The 27,450-nt window shown below is 42.0% G+C and overlaps 1 protein-coding gene across 3 annotated transcripts in view; it reads left to right on the forward strand.

Moving 5' to 3' along the window:
- Positions 1–23,711, forward strand: part of LOC122557135 (uncharacterized) — a 38,835-nt gene extending 15,124 nt beyond the window's left edge. For 2 of the 3 annotated variants that reach the window (XM_043704480.2, XM_043704479.2), the window contains exons 5-9: positions 1,744–1,922; positions 10,587–10,762; positions 14,341–14,503; positions 15,783–15,916; positions 22,403–23,711. In XM_043704480.2, the coding sequence (XP_043560415.2) occupies positions 1,744–1,922; positions 10,587–10,762; positions 14,341–14,503; positions 15,783–15,916; positions 22,403–23,239 (1,489 nt within the window). In that variant the 3' untranslated portion in view covers positions 23,240–23,711. The remainder of the gene's footprint in view (positions 1–1,743; positions 1,923–10,586; positions 10,763–14,340; positions 14,504–15,782; positions 15,917–22,402) is intronic. The other variant, XM_043704482.2, reaches the window with a different exon arrangement.
- The last annotated feature ends 3,739 nt before the right edge of the window (positions 23,712–27,450 follow it).

Consider the following 27,450-nt stretch of genomic DNA (forward strand, 5'->3'; position numbering starts at 1 on the left):
TACTAGTCAAATAAAATCCTTCTGTCATCTTGCAGTCTGTCCTAAAGTGTACTGTCTATAATTAGCTACAATTTTTCAGCCTAATCAGCATTTATTAAGGCTTTGCATGACTTACTCCTTTTTCTACTCTATGTATCTTTTTTATATATATATAATATGAACAATGCAAAAAGCTTTTCTAACAACTTACTCTACCACCTTCAATGGCAGCATGAACAGTTCATAAGAAAGTATTGACCATCACCTTGTTAATCCCCTCAGCTTCCTGTTCCTCAACTTAACAGAGATTTCTGATTTCATGCCAGAGAGAGTTGCTATATGCCTGCAGAATTTACATTTCAAAATCTCTTTTCACAAGCATTCCATTGGGATTCCAACACACTCTGTCAAAGTTATGACAGGGAATCTGGGGGAAACGTCTACAGACAAAAACACTTAGTTATCTTTGTCCATGGCTCACCTTTCTCTGAAATCTCCCCCAGCTTCTATCTTCCCCACATTCTTTGATTTTGTTGTTCGCCAGTATTGCACCATCAGTGACAAAGTTTCCATGTTTCTATTTTTTAATAAATCACTTTCACCAATTGTTTTAATCTAATTTGGCTTTACATTTGTAAAGCTTCTTGCTGTTTTATTTCTCGTTCAAGGTGCTATATAAAGGCAACTCATGCTTTTAAAATGTCTGCGAATTACTCTTACCCTCACAGAGCTAGAGAATGGCAACGTGTTTCACAAGCATGGGCCAAGATGTCTATGGCATCATTGACTGTAAATTGGTTTTGGACATCCTGCTGTCGTGAAAGGCACTAGAGGAATGGTTGCTCTTTTCCTTAAGAATTTGTCACAGTTTGCTTTCCCATTCACTATTTTATTTTTTCTGTCTTTTTTAGTTTTTCATTTTCATGTCCAAAATTATAACTAACTACTGACTTGCATGCATTTGAAGTCCACTTTATTTGTTGCAAATTCCTATGACCACATTCATAATGGAACTCTCCATGTAAACTTGCTGCACCATGATTACATTCTTTCACCAAATATAATGCTGCAGCACCACAAGTTTGCAACTCACAGCTTCTTATCCTGGACAGAGAAGTTATTTGTCTTTCACATGTCTGCTAATCAATGGTGTAAATAGATTTATGTAAGATCAATTTAGTATATATGGACTGGTTAACAATTGCATGCCCTGGTTCCATTGACCTATGTGTTGATATTAGATGTGTCCAATCCCATTTGGTGCACTTGACTCCCTATGAATGAAGTAAAAACAATGACTGCAGATGCTGGAAACCAGATTCTGGATCAGTGGTGCTGGAAGAGCACAGCAGTTCAGGCAGCATCCGAGGACAGGCAAAATCGACGTTTCGGAAGGGCTTTTGCCCGAAACGTCGATTTTGCCTGTCCTCGGATTTTGCCTGTCCTCGGATGCTGCCTGAACTGCTGTGCTCTTCCAGCACCACTGATCCAGAATCCCTATGAATGAAGTCATAGGGGAATGAGTGAACAAAAGCCTATGTCTCAAACATCAATTTCTAACTCTGCATTTGAGTTCTGAATTTCTAAGGGCACATGCAATTCTGACTGTTATATACTTTTACAGTAACTTAACTTTACCGTTTTTTCAAATAAAATTGCTTCATTTTCTGCTAAGAACCACTAAATTTGCCTTGGTTAATGTCGCACATGAAACCCTCAACTAACTTTGATGTGTTGGGTAAATTTGTCGTATTTTATTTAAAGCAGGAATGCTGACAGATTCATTCCAGTGAAACATTGCATCAATATTTCGACCCTGTCATGTGACGTATCATGGACTTTTACATCTTTTAGCGATCTTTACTGGGTACGAGTTAGAAGTACTACAAGCACAGATCAATCCAACTGGGTGGAATCGAAAGAACTTTGTCCATTGCGTGACAGTGAGTGCCTTTCCTTTTGAAAAATCTGTAATAATTTAGTACTAGCAAAGACTAATACAATTTTTGCAAAATTGTTGGTTTGAAATGATTAACTCGGAAGCTCAGAATAGCTTTGCCAGTTAACGCCTTCTTCCCGACCCTGTCTACCTGCGACTCCACTTTCAAGGAACTATGAATGTATATCTCAACATCTCTTTGTTTGGCAACATTCTCCATTAAGTATATAAGTCTTGCTCTGATTTGTCTTACCAAATGCAACACCTCACATTTATCTAAATTAAAGTCCATTTGTCATTCCTTGGCCCATTGGCCCATCTGTTCAAGATCCTGTTACATTCTGAGATAATCTTCTTCGCGGTCCACCACACCATCAATTTTGGTGTTATCTGAAAACTTACTAACCGTACTTCCTATATTCACATTTAAATCATTTATATAAATGACAAAAAGTGGTGGACCTAGCACTGATCCTTGCGGCACACCGTTGGTCATAGGCCTTCGGAAAATCAACCCTCCACCATCACGCTCTAATCCATCTTCAAGCCAAATTTGTATCCAAATGGCTACGTCTCCCTGGATTCCATGTGATATACTAATGCTATCCAGTTTACCGTGTGGAACCAAGTTGAACGCCTTGCTAAAGTCTATATAGACAATGTGCACTGCTCTACCTTCACTAACCTTCCTTGTCACTTCTTCCAAAAACTCAATCAAATTGGTGAGACGTGATTTCTCACACGCAAAGCCATATTGACTGCCCCTAATCAGTCCTTGTTTTTCCAAATACCTGTAAATCCTATCCCTCAGAATCCCTTCCAACAGCTTACCCACCACTGGTGTCATCTTTAAGATGCTAGCATTTGAAGCATGGTACAAGTTAATAGACAAGTTGTTGGCAATTTGAATAGCTTCTTTCAGTCATTAGTTTCGCTGTTGCTGTCATTCAAAGTAACTTGAGTGTCCTTGAATGTTTTCTTCACCATACACTGGGACATTTGCCATTTGAGGACCTGAAGGGGGGACCTTGAAGATGATTTGGCAGGAATTATGTTTGAACCCTCGTAGACTTAGCTTCAAGCAGGACTGGGAATTACCGCAGTCCGGGAGTAAAGTCACAACAAATGCTCTGTACACTTTTGTTGCCTTGGGGAGATCTTTGTGATCACTCACTCACTGCTGTTGATTAATAGAAGGCTGTACTGGCACAGCACATCCATTCTTGGATTGTGTTATCAATGGTGGCCTTTAGAGAGAGGTGACTGCGATATGGGAAATGTTCATCAAATTCCAATATCTGCCATTCAGTAGAATAGGAGATGGAAAAAAACTAAACATAACCCAGTTAATTCAGATTTGTGAAACAATCACTTTTGAAGAAAGAACAGTGTTCATTATAATTGATTATTAGTAATAGAAGTACACCAGATAAAGCAGGCTTGAGGTGCTGTTTGTCAAAAACACTTCTTTTGAATTTTTATGTCACCTAACCTTAATTAATTGGAAGCTTCCAGTTATGTTTATACATGAATATCTGTAGCGTTTTATATGCAAAATAACTTGTGCTTATAAATGAAGTAGGTGCTAAGATGGCATGTGCAATTATACCTGTGTGGCAAGTGTTACAGTTTATACATAATAAGTTGGAGCAAATAAATTTGATGATTGCACAGGCACAGAATTTATTAATAATGGTTTAAAGCTAGATGGTGAAAACAATTAAGTACTGATAGCGACAACTGGTATTGTTGCAAATGCATTGTTAAATCATAAATCCATAAACAAATTGAAAAAATGGCCTACAACATTTCAACTTTTGCTGTTTTTATTTTAACAGAAATCAGAACCAATGCAAATTACAACATGAATTAATAAGCGAATACTACTGCTAATAAATAGGTTCATTTCACTTTGTAAAATCAATGCAGCAATGATGCATCTTAAGCCAAAAGCATTCACATCACTCTCCACATTAACATAGCTACATAGCTCCACAATATGCTGTTTTATATTGACTCATAACAGGTCACGAGTCCTGAAAACTGCTGGGTGTCATCATATCTCTGAGTAGTTAATTAGAAAATATCTTCACCTGTTAAGTTTCATGGGTATGGTTAGCAAGGTACACTTCCATTAACTGTGTCTCCATCAGGTCTTGACTGTCCTGATGGTATAGTTTTCTAGAATTTCATTTCAATTGACCAACCACCTATGAGAAAATACCCAGCACTTCAGCATCTCAGGCTTTCAGCATAACTTTCTAGGTTTTGGACCTATGTTAAGGAGCTCACACAGTACTGACATGAGATCCTGTCTTTCTCTTATAATCAAATAGAAAAACTTGACAGCAGGTCACTTCTTAATAGAATTCTCTGTGTTCCTTATTCTGTCTCGGTATTCTTCTGTTTGGTGTCTGGATCTATGCACTGATTATCTTCACCTCCAGCTCCTTGCATTGTCTTCTGTTTTCTGTCTGGCCCCCTTTGGTCATAGCTTTTTTCCTGTTAATGCTGTTTCTGGTCAAATGACTCAGTGTTTCTTGGAGTCATAAAGTCATACAGCGTGGAAACAGATCCTTTGGTCCAGCCAGTCCTGTCTTGCTGCACTTGGACATGGAGTACATCAGTATCTGTGGAGTTGCGAATGGTGCTGAACATTGTGCAATTATTGACAAACGCCTCCACTCCTGAATTAGGATGTAGGTAAGGCCATTGATGAAGTAGCTGAAGATGGTTAGGCCAAGGACACTAACGTGAGGAACACCTGCAGAGATGTCCTGGAGCTCGACCATCCTCATATGTGCCAGATATAATTCCATCCATTGGAGGATTTCCCTCTGGTTCCCACTGACTTCAGTTTTGTTAAGGCTTCTGGATGTTACACTTGAGTAAATGTGGCTTTGATGGCAAGGGTTGTCACTCTCACCTCGCCTCTGGAATTTAGCACTTTTGTCCATATTTGAACCAAGGCTGTAATGAGGTCAGGAGCTGAGTGGTCCTGGCGGAACCCAAACTGGGCATCACTGAGCAGGTTATTGCAGAGCAGGACCTGCTTGATAGCGCTGTTGATGACATTTTCCATCACTTTGCTGATGATTGAGAGCAGACTGATGGAGCTGTAATTGGCTGTGTTGGATTTGTCTTGCTTTTTGCATACAGGACACCCTGAGTAATTTTTCACATTGTTGGCTAAATGCCAGTGTTGTAACTGTACTGGAACAACTTAGCTATGAATGCAGCAAATTCTTAAGCACAAGTCTTCAGGACTATTGCCAGACTGTTATCAAGGCACACATTCTTTGCAATATCCAGTGACTCCAACCATTTCCTGATACCGCGTGGAGTGATTCCAGTTGGCAGGGCCCATTGGAGGAGGCCAAGATGGACCATCCACTTGGCAGTTCTGGCTGGAGATTGTTGCGAATGCTTCATCCTTATATTTTGCACTGATGAACTGGGCTCTTCCATCATTGAGGATGCAGGTACTTGTGGAACCTCCTCCTCCAGTGAGTGAATTAATTGTCCACCATCATTCATGACTGAATGTGGCAGGACTGCAGGGCTTAGGTCTGAATCCTTCAGTGTAGAATTGCTGAATTCCCTCTACCATTTGCTGCTACAGGCTGTTTGACATACAAGTAGTCCTGTTTGGAAGCATTGCCACATTATCTTCAGGAATGCCTGGTGCTGCTCCTGGCATGCCCTCCTGTACTCTCCATTGTGCTGCTGTTGATGGCCCACAGTGCCTCATGAATCCCAGTCTTGAGTTGCCTGATCTGTTCATAGTCTGTGACATTTAACATGGTGGTAGCACTACAGAACACAATTGAGTATATCCTTAATGCAAGGCAGGACTTCGGCTCCACAAGGATTGTGCGGTGGCCATTCTTACCGATACTGTCATGAACAGATGCATCTGTGACAGGCAGGATGAAGTCAACTATGTTTTTCTCTCTTGTTGGCTCCGCCACCATCAGTTCCAGACCCAATTTAACAGCTATGTTTTTTTATGGCTCAACAAGCTCAATCCGTAGTACTACTGCTGAGCCATTCTTGGTGGTCAGCTTTGAAACCCCCCACCCAGAGTACTTTCTGCACTCTCACCATGCCTTTCAGTGCTTCCTCTAAGTGTTGTTCAACATGGAGGAAGCACTGATTCATCAGCTGAGGGAGGATGGTGTGGGTAATCAGCAGGAGGTTTCCTTGCAGATGTTGACTTGGTGCCATGAGACTTCATGGGGTCCAGAGTCGATGTAGTTGATTCTCAGGCAATTCCCTCTCAACTGTCTCCAGTGTCTCAAGATTATTTGTAGGTTAAGTTTCCAGAATAGTTAAAAGAGTGGTAGGTTTACAATACAGCAAACAACAATCACACCTCCTTGTTAAACTTTCTCATCTTCACAATTTTGTTCTAAAGATCAAATTTAAATGATGGTCTGGTACCTCATATTGGGAAAACAGTACTAAAAGCAACAAAGTAGTAGGGCTATATACACAACTCTCCAATCTCCAAACTGTTTGAGGACATGCTGAGTAGAGGCTTGGTCACTCGTTGCAGGAGGAAGCAGGTTTGAAATGAAATTTTCCTTTGCCCAGCTTCTCCCAGCAGTCAGCCAAGCACAGCACTACTAATAGTCACTTGCTGAAAAGCAAACCACGGGGCAGCAAAATGTCTAACATGTTAGTGCAGCGGCTGACCATATTTAATGTGAAAATCTGTTCAAGCTGGAATTATGTTAAAGGTGACTCATTGTTTTATGGGGACTGGATAAACATCGGCTAGGGTAGTGGGCTGATATCTTTCAATGTGCTCATCTGAGAGAGCAGAGTCTGATTTTGAATGAAGAAGTTCAAAAATCTTGTGGTTTGAATGGAATAGACTTGAACAATGCTGTTAAACTTCGCAATAAAACACCAGGAAAGTATCTGCCAATATTTGATTCTAGAGTGTGACAAGGTTTGTGCCAATTTCTCCAATTTTACTGAAGCACCCACCTGCCAGATGCCTAGACTCCAGAGATGAAAGTTGCCGGTTTTGTAGGTAGGTGCTTGCCCATACAGCTATGTGGCATTCTCTTCTGGTGTAAATGATGAGTGGGTGAGGCAATGTCTACCTTAGTTTTGTTCCCATTCCCATGAGAAGGTTCTCATTCTCTGATTTGGAAAATGGGATGAATGGAGACCAGCTTAGTCACTCATTGCTCATGAGATCAGAAGCTGTGTGAATAATCTGCTTGTCTCTGTGGCATTCCTTCATAAAGGGGACAGCTCCTAAATCTTCCATGTTCTCCTTCTTTGATGGCCCTTGCCTCCCACTTGGCTCCCACTGACTCAAGGGACAGCTATATACATATGGTGCATCTGTACCAATGCATCAGAAAGCACAATTTCTCGTGTTAGAGTTGATGGGGAGGAAAATGGTGAGGAAATTATTTTACTTTAAGGCTGGTGTTTGGAATTAGTAAATGAGGGCTATCAGCTCCATAAACTGCAGATCGATGTTGTTGCTTCTGCACACGAAAATGTGTTTTATTAGTAATTTTGGGGCGATTCGTAGCAATGCTACCATTAAACTGATTGCTTTGTGCATGGACGTATTTAATGCGTTTTACATGCTCTGTTAGAATTGAAAGATCTATCTCATCAATAAACCCTCAATGCATTGCAATTCTTCCCTTTCAAAGATGAAAGCCTGCTGAATGTATCATTCTTCCTTTCATTCAGACTTCTTTTGTGTGTGGTTTTCGAAGGAAGTATAGTCTAGGAGGTGTAGTGATTGTAACGAGGTCATCCAGATGGAAAACATAGAATATGAGTTCCCTGATTGGGGCTGTCAATCTGGTCCAATCGGGGAGCTCTGACTGACAGGTATAAGCAGGAGTAAGGTAAAAATAATGACTGCAGATGCTGGAAACCAGATTCTGGATCAATGGTGCTGGAAGAGCACAGCAGTTCAGGCAGCATCGAGGAGCTTCAGCAAAATCGACATTTCGGGCAAAAGCTTTATTCCTGATGAAGGGCTTTTGCCCGAAACGTCGATTTTGCTGAAGCTCCTCGATGCTACCTGAATTGCTGTGCTCTTCCAGCACCATTGATCCCAGGTAGAAGCAGGAGTGTCAGAGGTTCTGTTCACACTGAGACCTGGCTCTGAGGGAGCTGAATCAACATCAAGGACTCTCCACATGTAAATAAAGTGTGATTTGGTGACAGGATACTGACCTCTGTGGAGTTACTTCAGAAGAACTAGTCATTGTGAAATTATGCCACAAATACTATAGAATGACAACATTCTATGGATGTACCTGCCCTTCTTGACATTAACAAAGATGTTTTGGAACAAGGGAAAAAAATGTCTTTTAAGGGTGGAGCACTGGATTTTATTGAACAAACTGAGCTGAAATATTAAGTGACTGTGCCTGGTTAAAATAGTAAATAATGGCTCAAATCCTCTGAACGAGGTTTGAATCATTGTTTCCAACCCTAGGCTATGGCAAGATGTGTGACAGTACTGAACAAAAGGTCCAGTGAAAGCTGGAAATGTGTTGCTGGAAAAGCGCAGCAGGTCAGGCAGCATCCAGGGAACAGGAGAATCGACATTTTGGGCATAAGCCCTTCTTCAGGAATCCAGTGAAGCCCATCTGGAAGTTGGGGTAAACTTGTTGCACCTTTTATGCTTTTGGCAAACAGTGTGGTAGATTTCTCACTAGGTAGTGACAAGTTGCTAATTAAGAGCGGGGTGGGGGGTGGGGCAGGTGTGCTTGTTGTTTGTTAAATGCCTCATTGATGACTCAACACACCTCAGCTTTCTATCTGACAAAACTTGCCAAACAATCTGGACATTAAAAAAAATTGTACGTGGAAATCAGTCACCTGGTGACTTTAGCTCCTCACTAGATCCCAAAGACCTCCATGCTGGGCTCTATCAACCTGCAGCCCAGGGTGTGATCAATGGGCACCAGTGCCACCTCATGACATTTGCCAACCCCTGATGACCAACATGGCCCTCCTCTGACACACTGGTGGTGCACTCTGAGAGTATTACAGTGCACAGTGCCATCTAGCATTGAGAAGGCTGCAACAGAGAAAGTTTTCACGCGTGGATAGATACCCAGCTCGTATAGTGAAACAGGCTACATTTCCAGGCTGCCTGCTTTTCTCTTATCGTTGGTTCATTTCATGCCTACCTGCTTGCTCACATCATTATGCAATGCAATGCCAATGAATACAGTCACACATCCCAAAGGAAAATCCATCAAACCTGCGTATAATGCATATTGATCCAACTTGTTTTAAATAACTCATAACAGTGTTCTAATATGACCAGTATGTTTGTTTCCAATATCAGCATGTTCTTGCTAGTTTTCCCTCTGCATAACCAGGCAGCTTACCTCCTTGGTCAGCAGCCCTCAGTCAGAGGAATGGACATCTTGCTGTATATTAAGATACTCCATCAGTCTCACCCTGCACCATGTGCGAGCAGCAAATGCAGCGACACTGTACATGTGCAGCAAGCAAGCAGCCATGACTCAGACTCTTAGGGATGTCATTGTCACTAAAGTCGATGGAGGCACCCATCAGTCAGGAGATCCCAGCAATAAGTCAAGAGCAGCTTCCCGCACCAGTCCAGGAGAAGCCACAGTCACATGTTTGGCTAGGGTGTTCTCGTTTGGGGGAAGATCTATCCCTTTGTAGTCCTGAGAATGGGTCACAGCCAATGCTGTCTTGGCTAGAGGCTAATGTGGACAAGGAGGTGTTACATCCTTCAGTCAGGGATCTGGGCACTTCTTAGCCAGAAATGTCTGGCTCAGTGGTCATAGCCAATGGTTACATTTGGTATACAATTAATGAGAGTGCCAGTGCTGTTAATGTGAGAATTGGAATGAAGAGTGATACTTGATTGATGGGACATAGATGCCTCACTATCCCCGTAGCAGCAATCCCAGTCTTTTCCCGTGAGGAACAGGGTTTCTTCTTTATAGGGGCTAAGGAAACTTATGTTGGGCATCCCTCTACCCAATGGGTTCACTCTGTCCCATTGGACTGAGAAAAAAGGAGGGATTGAGTGAGATGTCAATGCAGGGACGCAGTAGGTAGTTATCAAGATATGCTGAGAGAACTTTCTAGGCCTTGCAATGAAAAACCCTGCTAAAAATTCAAGCCACCTTGGAATCAGCCAAAAAGAATGAAAGATCCAGCATGCAATTCCTCACCTGCAATTTTTCAGGCCTAGTATTTTGACGGGGAATCCCACAGAACACACTGAGCACAAGAGTTGCTTTACAATCAAAGGAATGTAAGAATAAAATATCTTTGTTATTTTGATCATGAAGATGAATTATTTATCTGTTCAATTCCTGTGATTTATTTCAATGGAGTACTTTAACATCTGATGGCATTATGGGGAATATGCGGTATTTTGGTAACTGGTGATATAATGTATTGCAATGCAGAAATACTTGCCGTTGTTTAGCTAAATATTGGATTTAAAAATGCACTCCTCATTGCATGGAATGCAGAGTCTAGTTCTGGAATGACTAATGATACTTAGCACAAAATTGTTTACCTAAAATCCCAGACAGTGATGGTGTACTACATTAACAAGTTCTACATCTTTTTAGATACTTTCATATTAAGTTATTAATGCATTTTTCCTTATCATTTCATACAGCCATCTTGGGTCCCCCGATCATCAATGTGACAAGCAATAATCAGATCATTGAAGTTAGTCTTGACATGCCTCTGACTCCACAAAAAGACAACAAAAACCTAAAAACTGTGAAGAATATTGATAATTCATTAAAATATATTATTATCTTACTCAGCAAAGACGGCTCAGAATATGTGGTAACTATATACTTTTAAATGTATACAAATGTGCAATGGGCATACTATCCATGCGTTTACATTAATAAGTGTTGTGCCAATAAGAAGAGAAGGATTTTCACATCACTAATACAGCCTTTCTGATCTCCTATTTGAGGGCAAATTGGAACCAAAGCCCACTTTAAAGTTTTGTTTCCTACACTGTAGTAGGAAGTCAACTAACCATGTGGACAAACGCTATCCCTGTATCTATTAATAACCTTTACTAACCCTATATGGCCACAAATCAATGGAGCTAAGGTAAAAATCAACCATTATTGGATTGAATATTGTGACAGGCTTGGGGTTTGAAAAGCTGATTCCTGTTGCCATGTTCCTTAGCTGTAATAAGCAAAGTCACATCTTTTTAGTCACAACATCCATGCCTTTTTCAAGACATTGCTGGACCAGTGTTCACCTGTCTGATGGTAATGTGAAACTTCAGCTTAAACCTCTGCTAAATATTTGAGGTGGTCATTGATTCCTGTTGTAAGTGCTTGATGTACAGTAAATACAAGTGTGAAGATGGTCGAGTCTTATTAAAATGCTGATGTCTGCTGGTATAATTGTATCAGACCGTTTGTTCTACTCAGGAAATCCGTGCACTATTTCTGAAAAATATTTTAGAAATTTTATTTTAATTGTTAATACAGGAACAAAATGTTGTGATGAAACTTTACTCTTTAAAAAGGTTCTGAGGTATAAATCTGTGCATGCAGATAAATATCAGCTTCAATTTAATTCAAAATTGTTGCATATGATGTGTCAGTTTAAGGATTCAAATAGAAACAGAAAATGTTGTAGACACTCAGTAAGTCTGGTAGCAGCTGTGGAGACAGAAATGGAGAGAACGGGTAGAATTTTTTCCCTTTTTCAGTTAAGATATTTTGCCTATTCAGAATCATGCAGCGACTTTTCACAGTCATCCACTCTTCCACCTCATCCATTACACAAACCAAGTTCTTCTGCGCCTTTTATTTCAGAGAATTGAGCAGCCAGAGAGGTGAAAGTGTTTGTCATTGCTTGGACCTTCCAGCATTCGTACTACAGACACCATATGGAAAGCTCAGTTGTACATCACTTCACACACTGTAAGCAAGGAACAGTGTCCGACTGTTATCATGAGGACCTAACCCACTGGAAAGGGAAACTCACTCCCTGCTTCACGGATAGGGGCATTTCCAGACCATAGGACTGCTCTCTCATTGCAGAGACACAACTTGTGGTCGTCTAACCTCACCTCAGTTGAGGGAAGAGGTAGACAAGGACAGTCCTGCACGGTAACCTCAGCCAGTATGGGAATTGAACCCATGCTGTTGGTGTCACTCTGCATTGCAAACCAGCTTTCCAACCAGCATGGTATCTGGCAGCCGCAGCTTGCCAAATATGTTTCCTAGCCATTATCCAACTGCTTCTTCACAACATCCCTGCATTCTCAAATGGCCAGCATCCTCCTTGACCCTTCACCTGAGCTAACCAACCCCCATTGTGAACTAATTAACTAATTGTGTTCAAATGTATATAAAGAAGAGTCATCCTGAATGGAGGTGAACTTCAAAGTGTGTTGTTGGTTGAAATAAAACTACCTGGAAGTTGTGTGTTTGGACTTTGTTGAAAAGATTTTAATTTACATTGTACAACAATCATGTGCCACTATCCTCTCTCTCTGCTTCCTCACACTGATAGGGTCAGCACTCACTCTAACTCTGCCAATATACACAGCCACACCAAGATACATGGACTGCCACCCTTACTATTGCATGCAGCAGCCCCTCCCCTATGTCATCCTCCCAACCTCCTGGCCCTTCCTGCCCTCTTGGCTTTCTGTTAGTGCACTGGGGACACCACCACTTTTTGCGCTTCTACATCCCTAACTGCTCTTGAATCCACTTCCATCATACCTAACCCAAAACCCTTCCCTTTGTCTATTTGCAGGAACAATTAACCTGCACTGAATGTTCCACTGAACCCAACTGTTTGACCTGTAATCCTCAAACTGGTTGCATTAGACTGTGGCCCAATCCCTGGTTTTGCATGGACCTGAATTTCCAGATTTGGAGATGCCGGTGTTGGACTGGGGTGTACAAAGTTGATGTTTTGTGTACCTGGTGTTGTGTGATTTTAAACCTTGGATTTCCAGAATCTGGTGGGACTAAAGCAGTGATTAGTTAGACACACATCTGTGGACTGGAATAGAATGAGCCCGTTCACTGACTGTGGTGGTACCTCCTGACTGACTAGTCCCTCTTCACTCCATTAAGGACTGCCCCCTTTTGACATTCACCTCATGGCCGTTTGCATGAAACACTGCAGTGTATTCACTGTGTAAACTTCTGGCATGCAATATTGATGCAGTGCAGTGCTGTGCAGTGAAATATCCAGCCCCCGGATTGTTCATTGACCCCCAATATAACAGGCTGCCTGACATTCCCTCTGCACTGAAAAGCAAAGCAAGGCCAAGAAGCTGGCAGCTTGTGACTGTGCATGAAAGAGTCTGGACACTAATAAACCAATATGACCCATACAGATGCTAGCAGGCTGTGAGTCAGTAATCATGAGCTAATCTGAAGTATACAAGGGCAGGCCCTCCCATCCCTAAAATAAGTGCTAAATGAACAAGTGCTAAGAAAGTGAACTAAAAGCCCTGAGATGCAGCCTGTACGAGAGGAGTGTGTGCCCCTGCATATAAGGTGACCTGGCGGAAGCCCGCAAGTCGTAGGTGTGCCTGAGCTCCAAAGTAAAGCGTTGAAGGGCTGACATGTTGCGTGAGTTGGTTCAAAGCAGGAACGATAATATGATGAAGCTGGTGATTTGTCACTGCTGCCACACATGGGGTGAAGGGTCAAGGAGGATGCTGGCCATTTGAGAATGCACGGGTGTTGTGAAGAAGCAGTTGGATAATGGCTAGGAAATATATTTGGCAACCTGCAGATGCAGATACCATGCTGGTTTAACATTTGTCCCACCCTCACAAAGAAGCTGAGTACAGACGAACCTCGATTATCTGGCATTTGATTATTGCCGAATATCGGATTATCCGGTAAGATTGCAAGGTCCTGATGTTAGGCTAACCTCTGTTGTCCGGCATTTGATTATCTGGAATTCAATTAACTGAACAAAATACTCCCTGCCTGTGAATTTGGATAATCGAGGTTCTTCTGTACAAGGCAAACTGAGGCTTGTACACAGAAGTAGGGTGGTCATAAATAAATGGTGAGATTCTGAATTTAGCATTTAATGCTTGAGGGAAAAATTGCACATAATTTTCTTGATGATGAGATTCTAGGTTTTTTTCATATTCTCTCCATATTTTCTATTTTCCTCACCATTGGTCACATCGAGGAGGGGAAAATTCAGCCAAAATGTTTCAGACGAATGCATCATCACATTTTCTGGCTCTCCTTTGACAGATGCTGCTGCCCTTATTTTCTGTCCTTATTTCCTATTTCCAAAGTCCACAGAATATTGTCCTGACTTAAGTATGAGTAATTTGATGTCTATATTTCATGATTTTCTGAGTAATTAACATTAGATTAATGACTGTATGCTTTTCTCACCAGAGCGAGACAGTATGGCCTGATGATTCAGGGAAAGGGTACTTTAAGTTTAACAATCTAAAACGCAAGTTTACTTATTGTGTTACAACAAGGTTTGATTCAATATCAAATCCTAACACGAGGAATTCAAGAAAAATCTGCACAACCACTTCGCCTCAAAATACAAGTAAGTAACGTTTATTTCTTTGTGAACTTGTGGAATGCATAACGTCTTTTTCTATCGCCTTGTTGACTTTTGAGCATTCACATTCGATAAACATATCAACTAATTGTTAATAGTAAAAGGAAAATTAATTTTTCAATGCAAACAGATTTGTAGCACTACAGAAACTGGGATTTCACTACTTGCTGTGGGGTTTCAACTTGTCAGGGGAAATGACACTAGGGCAGGTTGGGGGCTGTTGCCTTCTGGTGTGGTCTGAGGCCTCAGTGTGGAGATTGGAGCTTGGGTTTAGGGTCAAGATCAGAGAACTCGGATGGAGGTAAAAGTGAGAGGTCAGAGGGCTTTGAATTAAGTTATTGCTGATAAGTATGTGTTACACGGCCTATTATTAGCTTTAAATCCCTAACCTCCTTCCTGTGAGTTGATTGGTTGCTTTCACCATTTAAAACTGGGCAGGATTGGGGTGGAGATTCAGATTTTTGATCTTTTTAACCTTCTTTTTGCCCCACTTCTGCCCATTTTCTGGGGCTCACCTGGACTTTCTCACTGATATCGAGATTGCAAACCACACAATTTATAAGAAGTGTTTAAATGTAATATCTTTAAAAAGTACAATTAGCCCTTGAGTACTTGAAAAGATTGTAACAGTAATTTCCATTGGTGGTTATATGTCTGTTTATCTAGCTATCCATCTACCTGATTTTTCCTAGCAGGAATTAAGGTGATTAGCATGTGGACTGGGACCAATGCACATCTATTCATTATAGCACATAAACTGATGACGACCTTGTGATATAGTGGTAGTGTCTCTACCTGGATTAGGATTGTATTCACTGGAGTTCAGAAGAATGAGGGGGGATTCTTACAGAAACCTTCACAGGATTATTGAGGATTATAGAGGGTAGATGGCAGTAAGGATGGTTCAAAATAGTGGTGGAGTGCAGAACCCAAGGTCACAATGTAATGATATGGAATCAACCATTTAGGACTGAAATGAAATGAAATTTCTTTACCCAGAGAGTGGGAGCCTGTGGAATTCTCTGCTACAGAAACCAGTGGAGGCTAAACCATTGTATGATTGCAAGAAAGGGTTGGATATAGAATCTGGGGCTCGAAGGATCAAAGGCTTTGGGGGGAAAGCAGGAACAGGCTATTGGGTTGGATGATAAGCCATGATCATATGGAATGGCAGAGGAGACTCACAGAGCCAAGTAGCCTCCTCCTGCTCATATTCGTCATGTTTCTAATGGAGGTCATAAACTTGTCTGTATTTCTTTTGCAGATATAATGTGGATTGCACCTATGGTAGCAGCACTACTTTTAATTGCAGGTGCAATTATCATCACTTTAGTGATTTGGCTGCTGAAACAGTTTGCTTGCTTGTGTTTGGCTAAGTCGCAACTTCCTAAATCTTTGGTATGTAAACCACTTTCTGCATGGCCTAGATAACTGTGTTTTGTCTTTTGGAGTTGTTGTATTATCATTTAAGTTGGTAGAACTTTGGGGAACACAACTCTTCTGATCAGCCAGTTTATGGGAAGGTGCTGTCTAAGTCTCTTTGGTGAATTTCTGCAGTGCATCTTGCTGCTATTGAGCGTTGGTGGCGGAGGGAGTGGATGCTCGTAGATGTGGTGCCAATAAAATGGGCTGCTTTGTCAATGAGAGCTGAACAATTAGAGAGATTAGTGGGAGGATTTTCTATGCTCAAGAGCTACCAGCCAATTTAGTTGCTCTGGCAGTTCCATCAGTGTCAGAAATAAGTAGCAGACACTGCTGGTACTGTGAGCATGGTCTCATGGATGAAGACAGCTATGGTGCAATGACCCAGCTTAACTTGAAGGTTTCAAAACTAGAGGGCATAGGTTTAAGGCGAGAGGGGAAAGATGTAAAAGGAACCTAAGGGGCAACTTTATCATGCAGAGGGTGGTACATGTATGGAATGAGCTGCCAGAGGACGTGGTGGAGATTGGTACAATTCAACATTTAAAAGGCACCTGGATGGGTACATGAATAGGCAGGGTTGAGAGGGTATGAGCCAAATGCTGACAGATGGGAGTAGGTTAATTTAGGATATCTGGTTGGCATGGACCAAAAGGTCTGTTTCCATGCTGTATATCTCTATTACTCTATAAGTGAAAAGGGAGCTATGAGAGATGAGGGGGGTGGGGAACTGAGTTTTGAAGGTGATTCCCTTGATCAAGCTGACTGCCCTGCAGAAAGGTTATGTTTGGTTGGATGTTAATGGGCTCAGGCAAAGCCTCCTTCTCCTTTTTGGACAAAGCCTGGCTTGGAAGGGGCTGCTGCTTAACCTGACTGTCTGATGCTACTGTAGTCTCAACAGTGACAAACTCAGGTGGTAGCCATTACTGAGACAACAGGCAGTTCATAGAGAACATGTAGTTATGGAGACAGGCCCCACTGAAGGAAGGTTCGAGTGTGGGGGAGGGGGGAGTTTGAAAGATGTAGAGGAGGATCAAAGAAGGGATATGACCTTGGTATGGTGTGCCTCTGATGGGGACAGGAGATCACCCCAAAGATGTACAGCAAACAACTGAGTGGCTTGCTAGGCTATTTTAGAGGGCAACTGAGAGTCAGTCACATTGCTGTGGCTCTGGAGTCACATGTAGGCCAGGCCAGGTGAGGATGGCAGATATTTTTCCCTGAAGGACATTAGTAAGACAGATGGATTTTTCCGACAAACATCATTTAAGGAGGTCAGTAGTCCCAAGGGTGGGCAGATCCCCCAATGCCTACACCACTGAGTAGCCTCTTGGGAAAATGGGATGGCACTTGGGGGCCATATGCTACATTTGTGGACCCCCCCCCCCCCAAACCCTCACTTTCAAACACAAGTATGGGCATGTAAGGTCCACCTACGTGTGTATTAATAACAAAATCAAATGGCATACCTGAGGATATATGCAATACCCATGAAGAACTGAATGCCATCTGGAGAAGAGAATTAGTGGAGAAAGAAAATACTTCCATTGAAGCATGTAGAGCTCTGTGCTTCCCTGTGTTTGAAAGGTTGATCGGATTGACTGACAGCACTTAAGGATGGGTCAACCTCTCCCTGAAAGGTAGAGTCCCACACTTTCTGCTCATTTAGGTCTCCAGCAATGTATAGCGGCTAGGCTTTTTCAGGTCGCCTAGCATGGAGGCAATGTTTGTAATGTGGGGAAGGTGGTACATGTCTCTTCACTGAAATCACACTCGATAGATTTACATGTAAGGTTAAAGCTGATAAGAGTTATGGGATTATGGTCATCATCTGCATGTGACGTACAAGTGTATCCTGAGTGGGATCTTTTATCCGAGGTACAGCAGTGATATGGGTGATCAAATACTACAGGAAATGAAGACTCCCAAAATGTTTTGACTCCATACGTATGAGATCATTTTAGGTAACTGCTAAGTCTAATACGGTAGAGGAAAACCACTTTCTAATCTAACAGATAGATTAGATTAATTTATAGATAACAAGATATCGTTTTTTACATGTTACAGATTACACTGATATGACAGACATTGGTACAGAGATTCTGAGGAGGCCCAGACAGATGAGTTTATTATTGTGGGTGGAGTTTATGACACACCTCTGCATTAAGCCCTTCAGACTGTCAGTCCCATATACAACAACATCCATCATGGCCATTTGCCCTATTGCAAGATTCTCTAACAGCAAAGAGAGGGCGATTGAATGAGTGCAGCCCAACAACACTCAAGAAGCTTGATGCCATCCAGTACATTTGATTGGCAATGCATCTACAAGCATCCACTCCCTCCACCAGCCATGCTCAGTAGCAGCAGTATGTACTGTCTACAATATGCACTGTCGAAATTCACCAAAGATCCTCAGACAGCATCTTCCAAACCCATGACTACCTTCAGCTAGAAGGACAAGATCAACTGATATATGGGAACACCACCAACTTGAAGTTCCCCTCCAAGTCACTCACCATCCTGACTTGGAAATATATCACTGTCCCTTCACTGTAACTGGGTCAAAATCCTGGAATTCCCTCCCTAAGGGCATTGTGGGTCAACCCACAGCAGGTGGACTGCAGCAGTTCAAGAAGGCAGCTTCTCCCCTCCACCACCAGGGATATATTTCCCTCCCCACCCCTTTCCGTCTTCCGCAAAGACCGTTCCCTCCGTGACTACCTGGTCAGGTCCACACCCCCCTACAACCCACCCTCCCATCCTGGCACCTTCCCCTGCCACCGCAAGAGCTGTAAAACCTGTGCCACACCTCCTCCCTCACCTCTATCCAAGGCCCTAAAGGAGCCTTCCACATCCATCAAAGTTTTACCTGCTCATCCACTAATATCATTTATTGTATCCATTGCTCCCGATGCGGTCTCCTCTACATTGGGGAGACTGGGCACCTCCTAGCAGAGCGCTTTAGGGAACATCTCCGGGACACCCGCACCAATCAACCACACTGCCCCGTGGCCCAACATTTCAACTCCCCCTCTCACTCTGCCGAGGACATGGAGGTCCTGGGCCTCCTTCACCACCGCTCCCTCACCACCAGACGCCTGGAGGAAGAACGCCTCATCTTCTGCCTGGGAGCACTTCAACCCCAGGGCATCAATGTGGACTTTAACAGTTTTCTCATTTCCCCCTCCCCCACTTCACCCTAATTCCAAACTTCCAGCTCAGCACTGTCCCCATGACTTGTCCGGACTTGTCCTACCTGCCTATCTCCTTTTCCACCTATCCACTCCACCCTCTCCTCCCTGACCTATCACCTTCGTCCCCTCCCCCACTCACCTATTGTACTCTATGCTACTTTCTCCCCACCCGCACCCTCCTCTAGCTTATCTCTCCACGCTTCAGGCTCTCTGCCTTTTTTCCTGATGAAGGGCTTTTGCCCGAAACGTCGATTTCGCTGCTCCTTGGATGCTGCCTGACCTGCTGTGCTCTTCCAGCACCACTAATCCAGAATCAGCACCACTAATCCAGAATCTGGTTTCCAGCATCTGCAGTCATTGTTTTTACCTACCCGATTGAATGAATTGTCAGATCCAGAATGAAGTAGCTGAGAGGCAGTCTTCAGTGTATGGATTTTTGATCAGCTGCTTTTCTGGTGTGACTAGAATGTAACATAGCACCTGTGACCCAACACCAAAGAAAAACAAGTTTGCATATGGATTTATCACAAACAAGTATTTAGCAACATATATTTAGCACACGGCATTTTAGAGGCATGAAGAAAATGATTCCTAAACCAGACAATGCTGTGAGGTATGCCATTCCAGCATTTTACCCCAGCAACACTAAAGGAACAGGATATGTTGTTATAAACAGGAGAGGAAGTAACACAGCCCTCCTCTCTTTTTAACTCCCGTCAGTCAGTTGCAACACATTTTTGATTAATTTCAATTTTTAAAATTCATTTTGTGGCATGAAGGCACTGCTGGCTGGGCCAGCATTTATTGTCCATCCCTAGTTGCCCTTGAGAAGGTCGTGGTGAGCTGCCTTCTTGAACTGCTGCAGTCCACCTGCTGTGGGTTGACCCACAATGCCCTTATGGAGGGAATCCCAGGATTTTGACCCAGTAACAGTGAAGGGACAGTGATATATTTCCAAGTCAGGATGGTGAGTGACTTGGAGGGGAACTTCAACTTATGCCCGAAACGTCGATTCTCCTGTTCCTTGGATGCTGCCTGACCTGCGCTTTTCCAGCAACACATTTTCAGCGCTGTTCCTAGCATGTCCTGCTGCACTCACCATGGAACCAGGGTTCATCCCCTGGCTTGATGGTACTGGATGAGTGGGAGATGTGCCAGGCCACAAGGTTACAAATTGTGCTGAACGACAATTCTGCTGCTGTTGATAGCCCACAGTGCCTTATCATGGATCCCCAGTTTTGAGTTGCTAGATCTGTTCTGAGTCTGTCCCATTTGACACAGTGATAGTGCCACACAACACGCTAGAGGTTATTCTCAATGTGAAGGCAGGACTGTGTGATGGTCACTCTTACCCATACTGTCTTTGGCAGAAATATCTACAGCTGGCAGATTAGTAAGGATGTTGTTCCTTCTCGTTGGTTCCCTCTCCACCTGCTGCAGACACAGTCTAGCAGCTATGCCCCATGTCCAGCTAACTTGTTAGTACGCAGCTCTTACACTTGAATTCAAATCAGTTAACTGCATGAAAATGAAGGAAAGTTTGATTCCAAGGTTTTTCTGAGTGATAGGCAGTGGTGTTTTAATGCTTGAAAAATTATGAAACGCAACAGTAAACACATACAAACCACAGGTAAAGAGCTTACAAAGAAAGTGGAGGAGTTTGACTGGGACAACACTACTATTATAGGACAAGCCAAACAGAGAACAGCCAGGGAATTTCTAGAGGCATGGCACTCATCCACGGATTCAATCAATAAGCACATTGACCTGGACCCAATATACCAACCACTGCAGCGGACAGCTGGAACTGACAACCGGAAGCGGCAGATTCAAACCACTATAAATGCCGGAGGAAAGATCACAGAAGCGCTTCACAGGAGGCTCCCAAGCACTGAGGATGTCACCTAGACAGGGGACGAAACGTTTGCAACACAAATTCCCAGCTCGGAAAACAGAACCACAACAGTCATTAATACAGGCAAGAGAGTGAAGGGCAGTTTGCAATTTTTCAGTCTTTGAGTTGTGAGAATGAAACTTGAGTCACGTCAGCTAAAGCAGGCACTGACCAGATAAACTTACAACCTCTGGATATGTTGTTTCTGGGGCAAGCTGGAACTAACCACTTTGATTCATATGCTCTGGTTTCCTGCAGTGGAAGTATTTGGGGAGATTTTTCAACTCTCTCCCATATAATTCTACCTTTTCAATGGCATTTGGCAGCTTTGTCTGGTCTCCATTTTTGCCCAGTCTTGTCTCTGGGCTTTTTACCTCTCCCTCTGATCATGAATGTACTGTGGCAGTTTCCCTGAGTTAATATGCTTGTGTGTTAGCTCATAATCACCAGCCAGAGCTACTGCTTGTTTTGGCCTTTCAAACCCCCTGTTCCTCAACACGAATTGGAAAGAATATTGAGATTTTGAACTCCACAACGAGAATGACCTCATTATGGTAGGATAATTTTTAGGTGGCTTTGGTTTTAAGTGCATGGACTCACTGGTCAAATATGTGCTGCTAAAGATATTTGTATTTCGCTCTTACTGGCAAACGCTTAAAATAATCCCCTTTTGCTGCCTCACAATCAGTGTCACTGCCCACAGTTAAGAAGGAGTAAACCCATAAGCTTTCCCTGTCAACCTGCTCTCTAACAGCACAATGCAGCGATGGTCAGCTACTTTAACTGATGTGCTATTCTTCAAAAGAGATAAAGAAAGTGTCTTGCTCTGGTGCAGGCCATCAGATCCAAGGGAATTGCTACCATTTAATCCTATTACTTTTCCTGGTATTTGGTGTATAGTGAGTGTTTTTTGTAAGTTCCTCCCTCCTTTATACTCCTTGATTTTCTGCAATTTTTGTGATGCTTTTTGTGGACTGCTGCTGTGAAAGCAGATTCAAAATTCTTGTTCAAAGTCTTTGCCATTTCCTCATTTCCTTCATTAATCACTCAGCCTGCCCTGCTAATGGGACCAAAGTTTGCTTTTCCTGCACTTTCCTTTTCTACACTTGTTAAAGCTATTACAGTTCGTTCTTTATGTCCTGAAATTTGCAAACATAAGTCTAATTTCTCCCTCTTTGTTCGAGAGTGAGAGAGATAATAATCCTTGGCCACAGCCCCAAACATTCATTGGATTGTCAAATATCCGATCAATAATCCAAATAAATCTTTGTCCATAATATTGAGTTATAACTAAACAGATATTTTCCTTTTCCAGCAAAAGTTCATCAATAACCACAAATAACTAAGGAAATATCTTTCTCATTGGAACAGGCCATTATTTCTGAGGAGTTGCACATGAATCTGCGATGCCAGGAGTCAAATGAGAATCCAGAAGGTGATCACATCTCATTTCTTATGAATGATGAAACCTCAAATGATTATCAGTTGAAATTTCAGAGCACAGATCCTGCCCAAAACTTACAGCCAACCACAACTAACTGTTCAACTGACATGGGTGAAAATGCTTCCTACCAAAGTAATAGTTTCAATAGTGGAAGTTATGAACGTAACAGCCTTCTGAATGAGCCAGATGCTTGCACCTATAGGACTGCGGGTGACCTTCCAAACTACCTAACATCATCCTTTGAAGATAGGGACAGTACAAGCATTACACAGCAGAACAGCCCTGAAAGTCCAATGCCCCATAATGTACAGTGCTGGTCAAGTTTAAGAGACGATAAAGAAGCCAGAAGCAGCAATGCTATTGAAAATGACCCAATAGGAAAGAGTTTGCAATACAACTTCAGTTCATTCCAAGAAACTCAGGTAGAACCCATGAGCATAGAGCTTTGGAAAAGTGCTGATGTTCCTCTAAGTACAGTAAAACTTTGTTTTAATGATGATTCTGATAAAGACGATTCTGATGTGGATGCTTATGGCGATGGAATCTCCAACTTGTTAAAAACCAAAGACTTGTGTTCCCAATGCACTTGTGACTTGACAACAGCTGATGATCAGTCTCGAAATAGCAATCTGGAAGATCAAGAACAATTCACAAAATTAACTCAATTTATAAATGACAATGAATTTCAGGGCTTGGGTAAAAAGCCAACCTTTCATACCTCACCATCTGACCGTATGCAACTCTCTGGATATGAACCACATTGAAAATTATTTGATGTGTATAAATGAGCGAATGTTTGGACTTACCTCAAAACCAGAAAATGTCTTTATATTCATTTTGTTTAGGATATCCCGACTTTTGAAATTGGATGAAATCTTCAACTTTTTTTCTGGTTTTTAGTTTAAAGCATTTGTATTTTCTAAGTGATATCTTGATATGTTAAACATTATTAAGAGTATCAGTATCTATGTCAGCTTTTCACTGTTACTGGTCCAGAATTTGTAACATTGCAGCTTGGTTATGTTTAAACAAATTCTCGTTTCCTTTATCCCCACCCTTTCTTTCCTGAATGCATTGATGTTTTGTAGAGTTAAAAGTGTGGAGGCAATGAAGTGACCATGATTCATAGCAGAAGATATCAATATTGAAGAATGGTTTTTGCAACAAAAGCCAACTTCTAAGAAAGTAACCTGGAAGAGATTGAAAAACTATGACTACCTGTTGTGTATATATATGGGGGGGGGGGGAAATTGGTGAAGGGACTTGGAATAGAATGGCACTGCCAAGGGTAGGAGAAGAGAAGTGCTTAGACCAGATGGGAAATACACAGTGGTAAGCAATGCAAGTGCACTAGGATTGGAAGACGACTGGGTGACTGGCGAGAGGGACTGAAGAAGGTGGTATATCACTTTCATGGTGATTCTAAATACAATGGGAGAAGCCAAAAGTAGAAACTGGTATGGCTTCCAGATCCCTTATTAAAATTCCACATCTGCACACGTGTTAGTAGTGGGTCATAGCAAGCCATCAAGAGAAGAAACCATCTTTCATTGTCCTTGTCCTGCCCTAGGGGTGTTGACAGAAATTGGAGTGATCCTATCCATACCAACCCTAAATGAGAACAGTTAAACTCAGCATAATCCAAGGATGAAGTCTAATCTGTACGGCAATGCATTGTATAAAATCAGAGGAGGGTCAGCTACAGTCAGAAAACTAAAGCGGACATCTATTTTGTTCATATAAATAGTAAATTATATTGTAATTATATGAAAGAGAATTTGGAGAAATACAACTTATTTATTTTATGTCCAATGATCACAGTGTGTCAATAGCCCCAGAGGCTTTTATGGAATTGTTTCTCTGTAAAACCAAGCCACCTTGCATTTGCCAATCATTTGACTTAACCAAAACATTTGAAGGGCATTCTCTGTTCCAATAATGAGCAAGATTTTTGATGACTGCCCCTCCAGACTTCCATCAGTTTGTTGAAACAAATGAGCACAAGACAAAATGTTGTTTATTTGACAGCTTTTTAAAAAATATATACCTTTTATTAAAAAAAGATTTTTTTTCTTTTGAATATTACAACAAATACAAAACCAAACAATTCAAACCAAACAATATTAAAAAAAACAAACCTGCTAATGACATAAATAAATATCAACTAATAAATAAGCTAAAAAAGAAAAGTCTTATCAATAATAATAATGATAATAACCATAACACAGCCCAGCAAAACAAAGCAATCACCCTCGATCATCGAGCATGTAAGTTTATACATATTTATATGTTCATAGTTCCTCCCCTCTGGATACCAGATTCATTACACAGAATTGCCATGGCTATGTAAAGGCTCTTATCAGGATGGCAGACAAATCTGTAACCAGTTAGGCCAAAAAGGACCACCATGTCTTATAGAAATTCTCAGTTTTATGGTGCACCATATTTGTCAGAAAGTCCAGGGGGATGTGCTCCATGACTAGCTTATGCCAGCCCTGGGGGATCTTCCGACACCCAACCTAATAGAATGTTCTTTCTGGCACAAAAACTGAGGATACTGAAAAGCCTTTTTTTGTGTGCATCTAATGAAAGTGAATTAACAAAGCAAAGAAGAAGAGATACCAGGTCCATCTCCATCTCCGTCCCCAAGGCCTTCTCTATTTCGCCCACCAAAGTGCTCCAATATGCCCACAGTCTGTGGCAGGACCAAAGACAATGAGTAAGCATGCCCATGCTCACTTTACATTTAGAACACATCAGAGATGCTCTCGCTTTAAATGTATCGAGGCAGTCTGGGGCCAGATGGACTCTGTGGAGGCGTGGATCCTGTTGCAAATCAAGGTCCTTCTTGCATTTCCCTAGATATCCTCCAATATTTCAGAAGAGATCTCAACGTTCAGTTCCCTCTCTCATACCTTACAGAGCCGTTCGGTCTTGTCCAAGGGATTCTCAATGGATGATAAGTATTGCTAACAGATAACATACCCACAGCAATCAACACCCTCTTCTCCATGTCAGACCTATAAGGATCAGTTAGAAGTGTAGTCTCTTTTTGTATGAAGTTTCTAGTTTGAAAGAAACAAAAGAGGTCTACACTAGGCAATTCAAATTTTCTGAGCCAACAGGTCAAAGGACATCAGTATATCCCTTGCGAATAAATCAGCCAGGAAACACATGCCGCACCTGCCCATAGTTTAAACCCAGAGTCCATCAAACCTGGCTGAAAGCCTGGCAAACCAATTATGGGGGTCAAAAATGATGTTTTGGCAATATTCCCCTCACCCTGACGCATTGCCTTCCATACCTTGACAGTATGGATGACTATTGAGCTTTGGATTGAGAGTGTGTTCAGCCATAGGGAAGTGGGGTTGGTTGGTGCAGGTGTCCCAGAGATGTTCTCTAAAGTGCTCTGCGAGAAGACGTCCAGTCTCCCCAACGCATCGGGAGCATTTCAACTCCCCCTCCCACTCTGCTAAGGTCATGCAGGTCCTGGGCCTCCTCCATCACTACTCCATCACCACCCGACGCTTGGAGGAAGAATGCCTTATCTTCCACCTTGGGACTCTTCAACCCCATGGCATCAATGTGAACTTCACCACTTTCCTCATTTCCCCTCCCACCACCTTACCGCAGTTCCAACCTTCCAGCTCTGCACTACCCTCATGACCTGTCCTACCTGTCAATCTTCCTTCCCACCCATCCATTCCACCCTCCTTTCTGACCTGTCACCTTTACCCCCACCTCCATCCACCTATTGCACTCCCAGCTACCTTCACTGCAGTCCCACTCCCCTCCCATTTATCTCTCCACCCCCAAGGGTCCCAGCCTCATTCCTGATGAAGGGGTCCTGTCCAAAACATCGATTTTCCCATTCCTCAGATGCTGCCTGACCTGCTGTGCTTTTCCAGCAACACACTCTCAACTCTAATTTCCAGCATCAGCAGACCTCACTGTCTCCGACTATTGGGCTATGACAATATTCCTTTTGTCTAAGAACAGCAGGCTAATAAGGGGGCACCTTGCCTGAGATGCTTCGAAGTGAGCGAGGGTCCCCCCTATGGGCCCAATCGTTGACAACTTTATTTTACTTTGATCGTTTTGTCAGTGGCTTTATTGTTCATTCACACAGGGAAAGAGATGTCAAGTGCATATAGTCTCTGCTATTGATATTGAAGTACTGATAGACGAGACATAGAAAGGATTGTAAGAACAACAATTTTTCTAAAGGAAGTAAAGAATTGCTTTTGAGGTTACAGAGTTCATTGGTTCTGTATAGAGTGTGTATGTGGACATGTAGAGCTATAAATTGACACAGAATGCAAAAAGAGCATGAGTTGGCAAGGAGGTATGAGGGGCGTTGGGGGTAAATGGAGATATGGATAAGACATTCTGACATTAATTTTCAAAATATTCTGCGTCCAGACTATAGTTCACAACTCTCTTCGTGCAATGAACTTTGACTCCTTGAGAACCTCATCCAACTTCCCAAACGTTGTGACAATGAGTGATCGGTAGTTAAAATATTGCTTTTGATATTATATTGGTAGATTCTTAAAAAAATGAAGTGAAAGAGATCGGTTTTGCTGAGGATTCGCTGGTTCGAATCAAGTTATTTTTTTATATAATAAAACAAAAGTATAGATTATTGCTCTTTTTACCAAAAATGTAGCATTGCTTTTCTTGAAATAAAAAAAACTGTGAAATAAATTGTGACTGCAATAATGCATTTTACCCTGAATCATAGCTGAGTTTGATAAATTCTGACTCCAGAACAAAATACTAAAATATTGGAATATAAAGAGAAAATGTTGGAGAAATTTATCTGATTTCCACAAAGGCTGCCAGATCAGCTGAATTTCTCCGTCACTTCCTGTTTTTGTTGCAGTATACACCAGCATTCACCTTTGATTTATTTAAAATATTTGACCTTGTTTCATTTCCACTGAAGTTTACATTTCTTTTATAAAGGTGTTAT

Source organism: Chiloscyllium plagiosum, unplaced genomic scaffold (genome assembly GCF_037043375.1).
Source record: "Chiloscyllium plagiosum isolate Xiang-an unplaced genomic scaffold, Cpla_swu_hap1 HiC_scaffold_11, whole genome shotgun sequence".
Classification (NCBI taxonomy): domain Eukaryota; kingdom Metazoa; phylum Chordata; class Chondrichthyes; order Orectolobiformes; family Hemiscylliidae; genus Chiloscyllium; species Chiloscyllium plagiosum.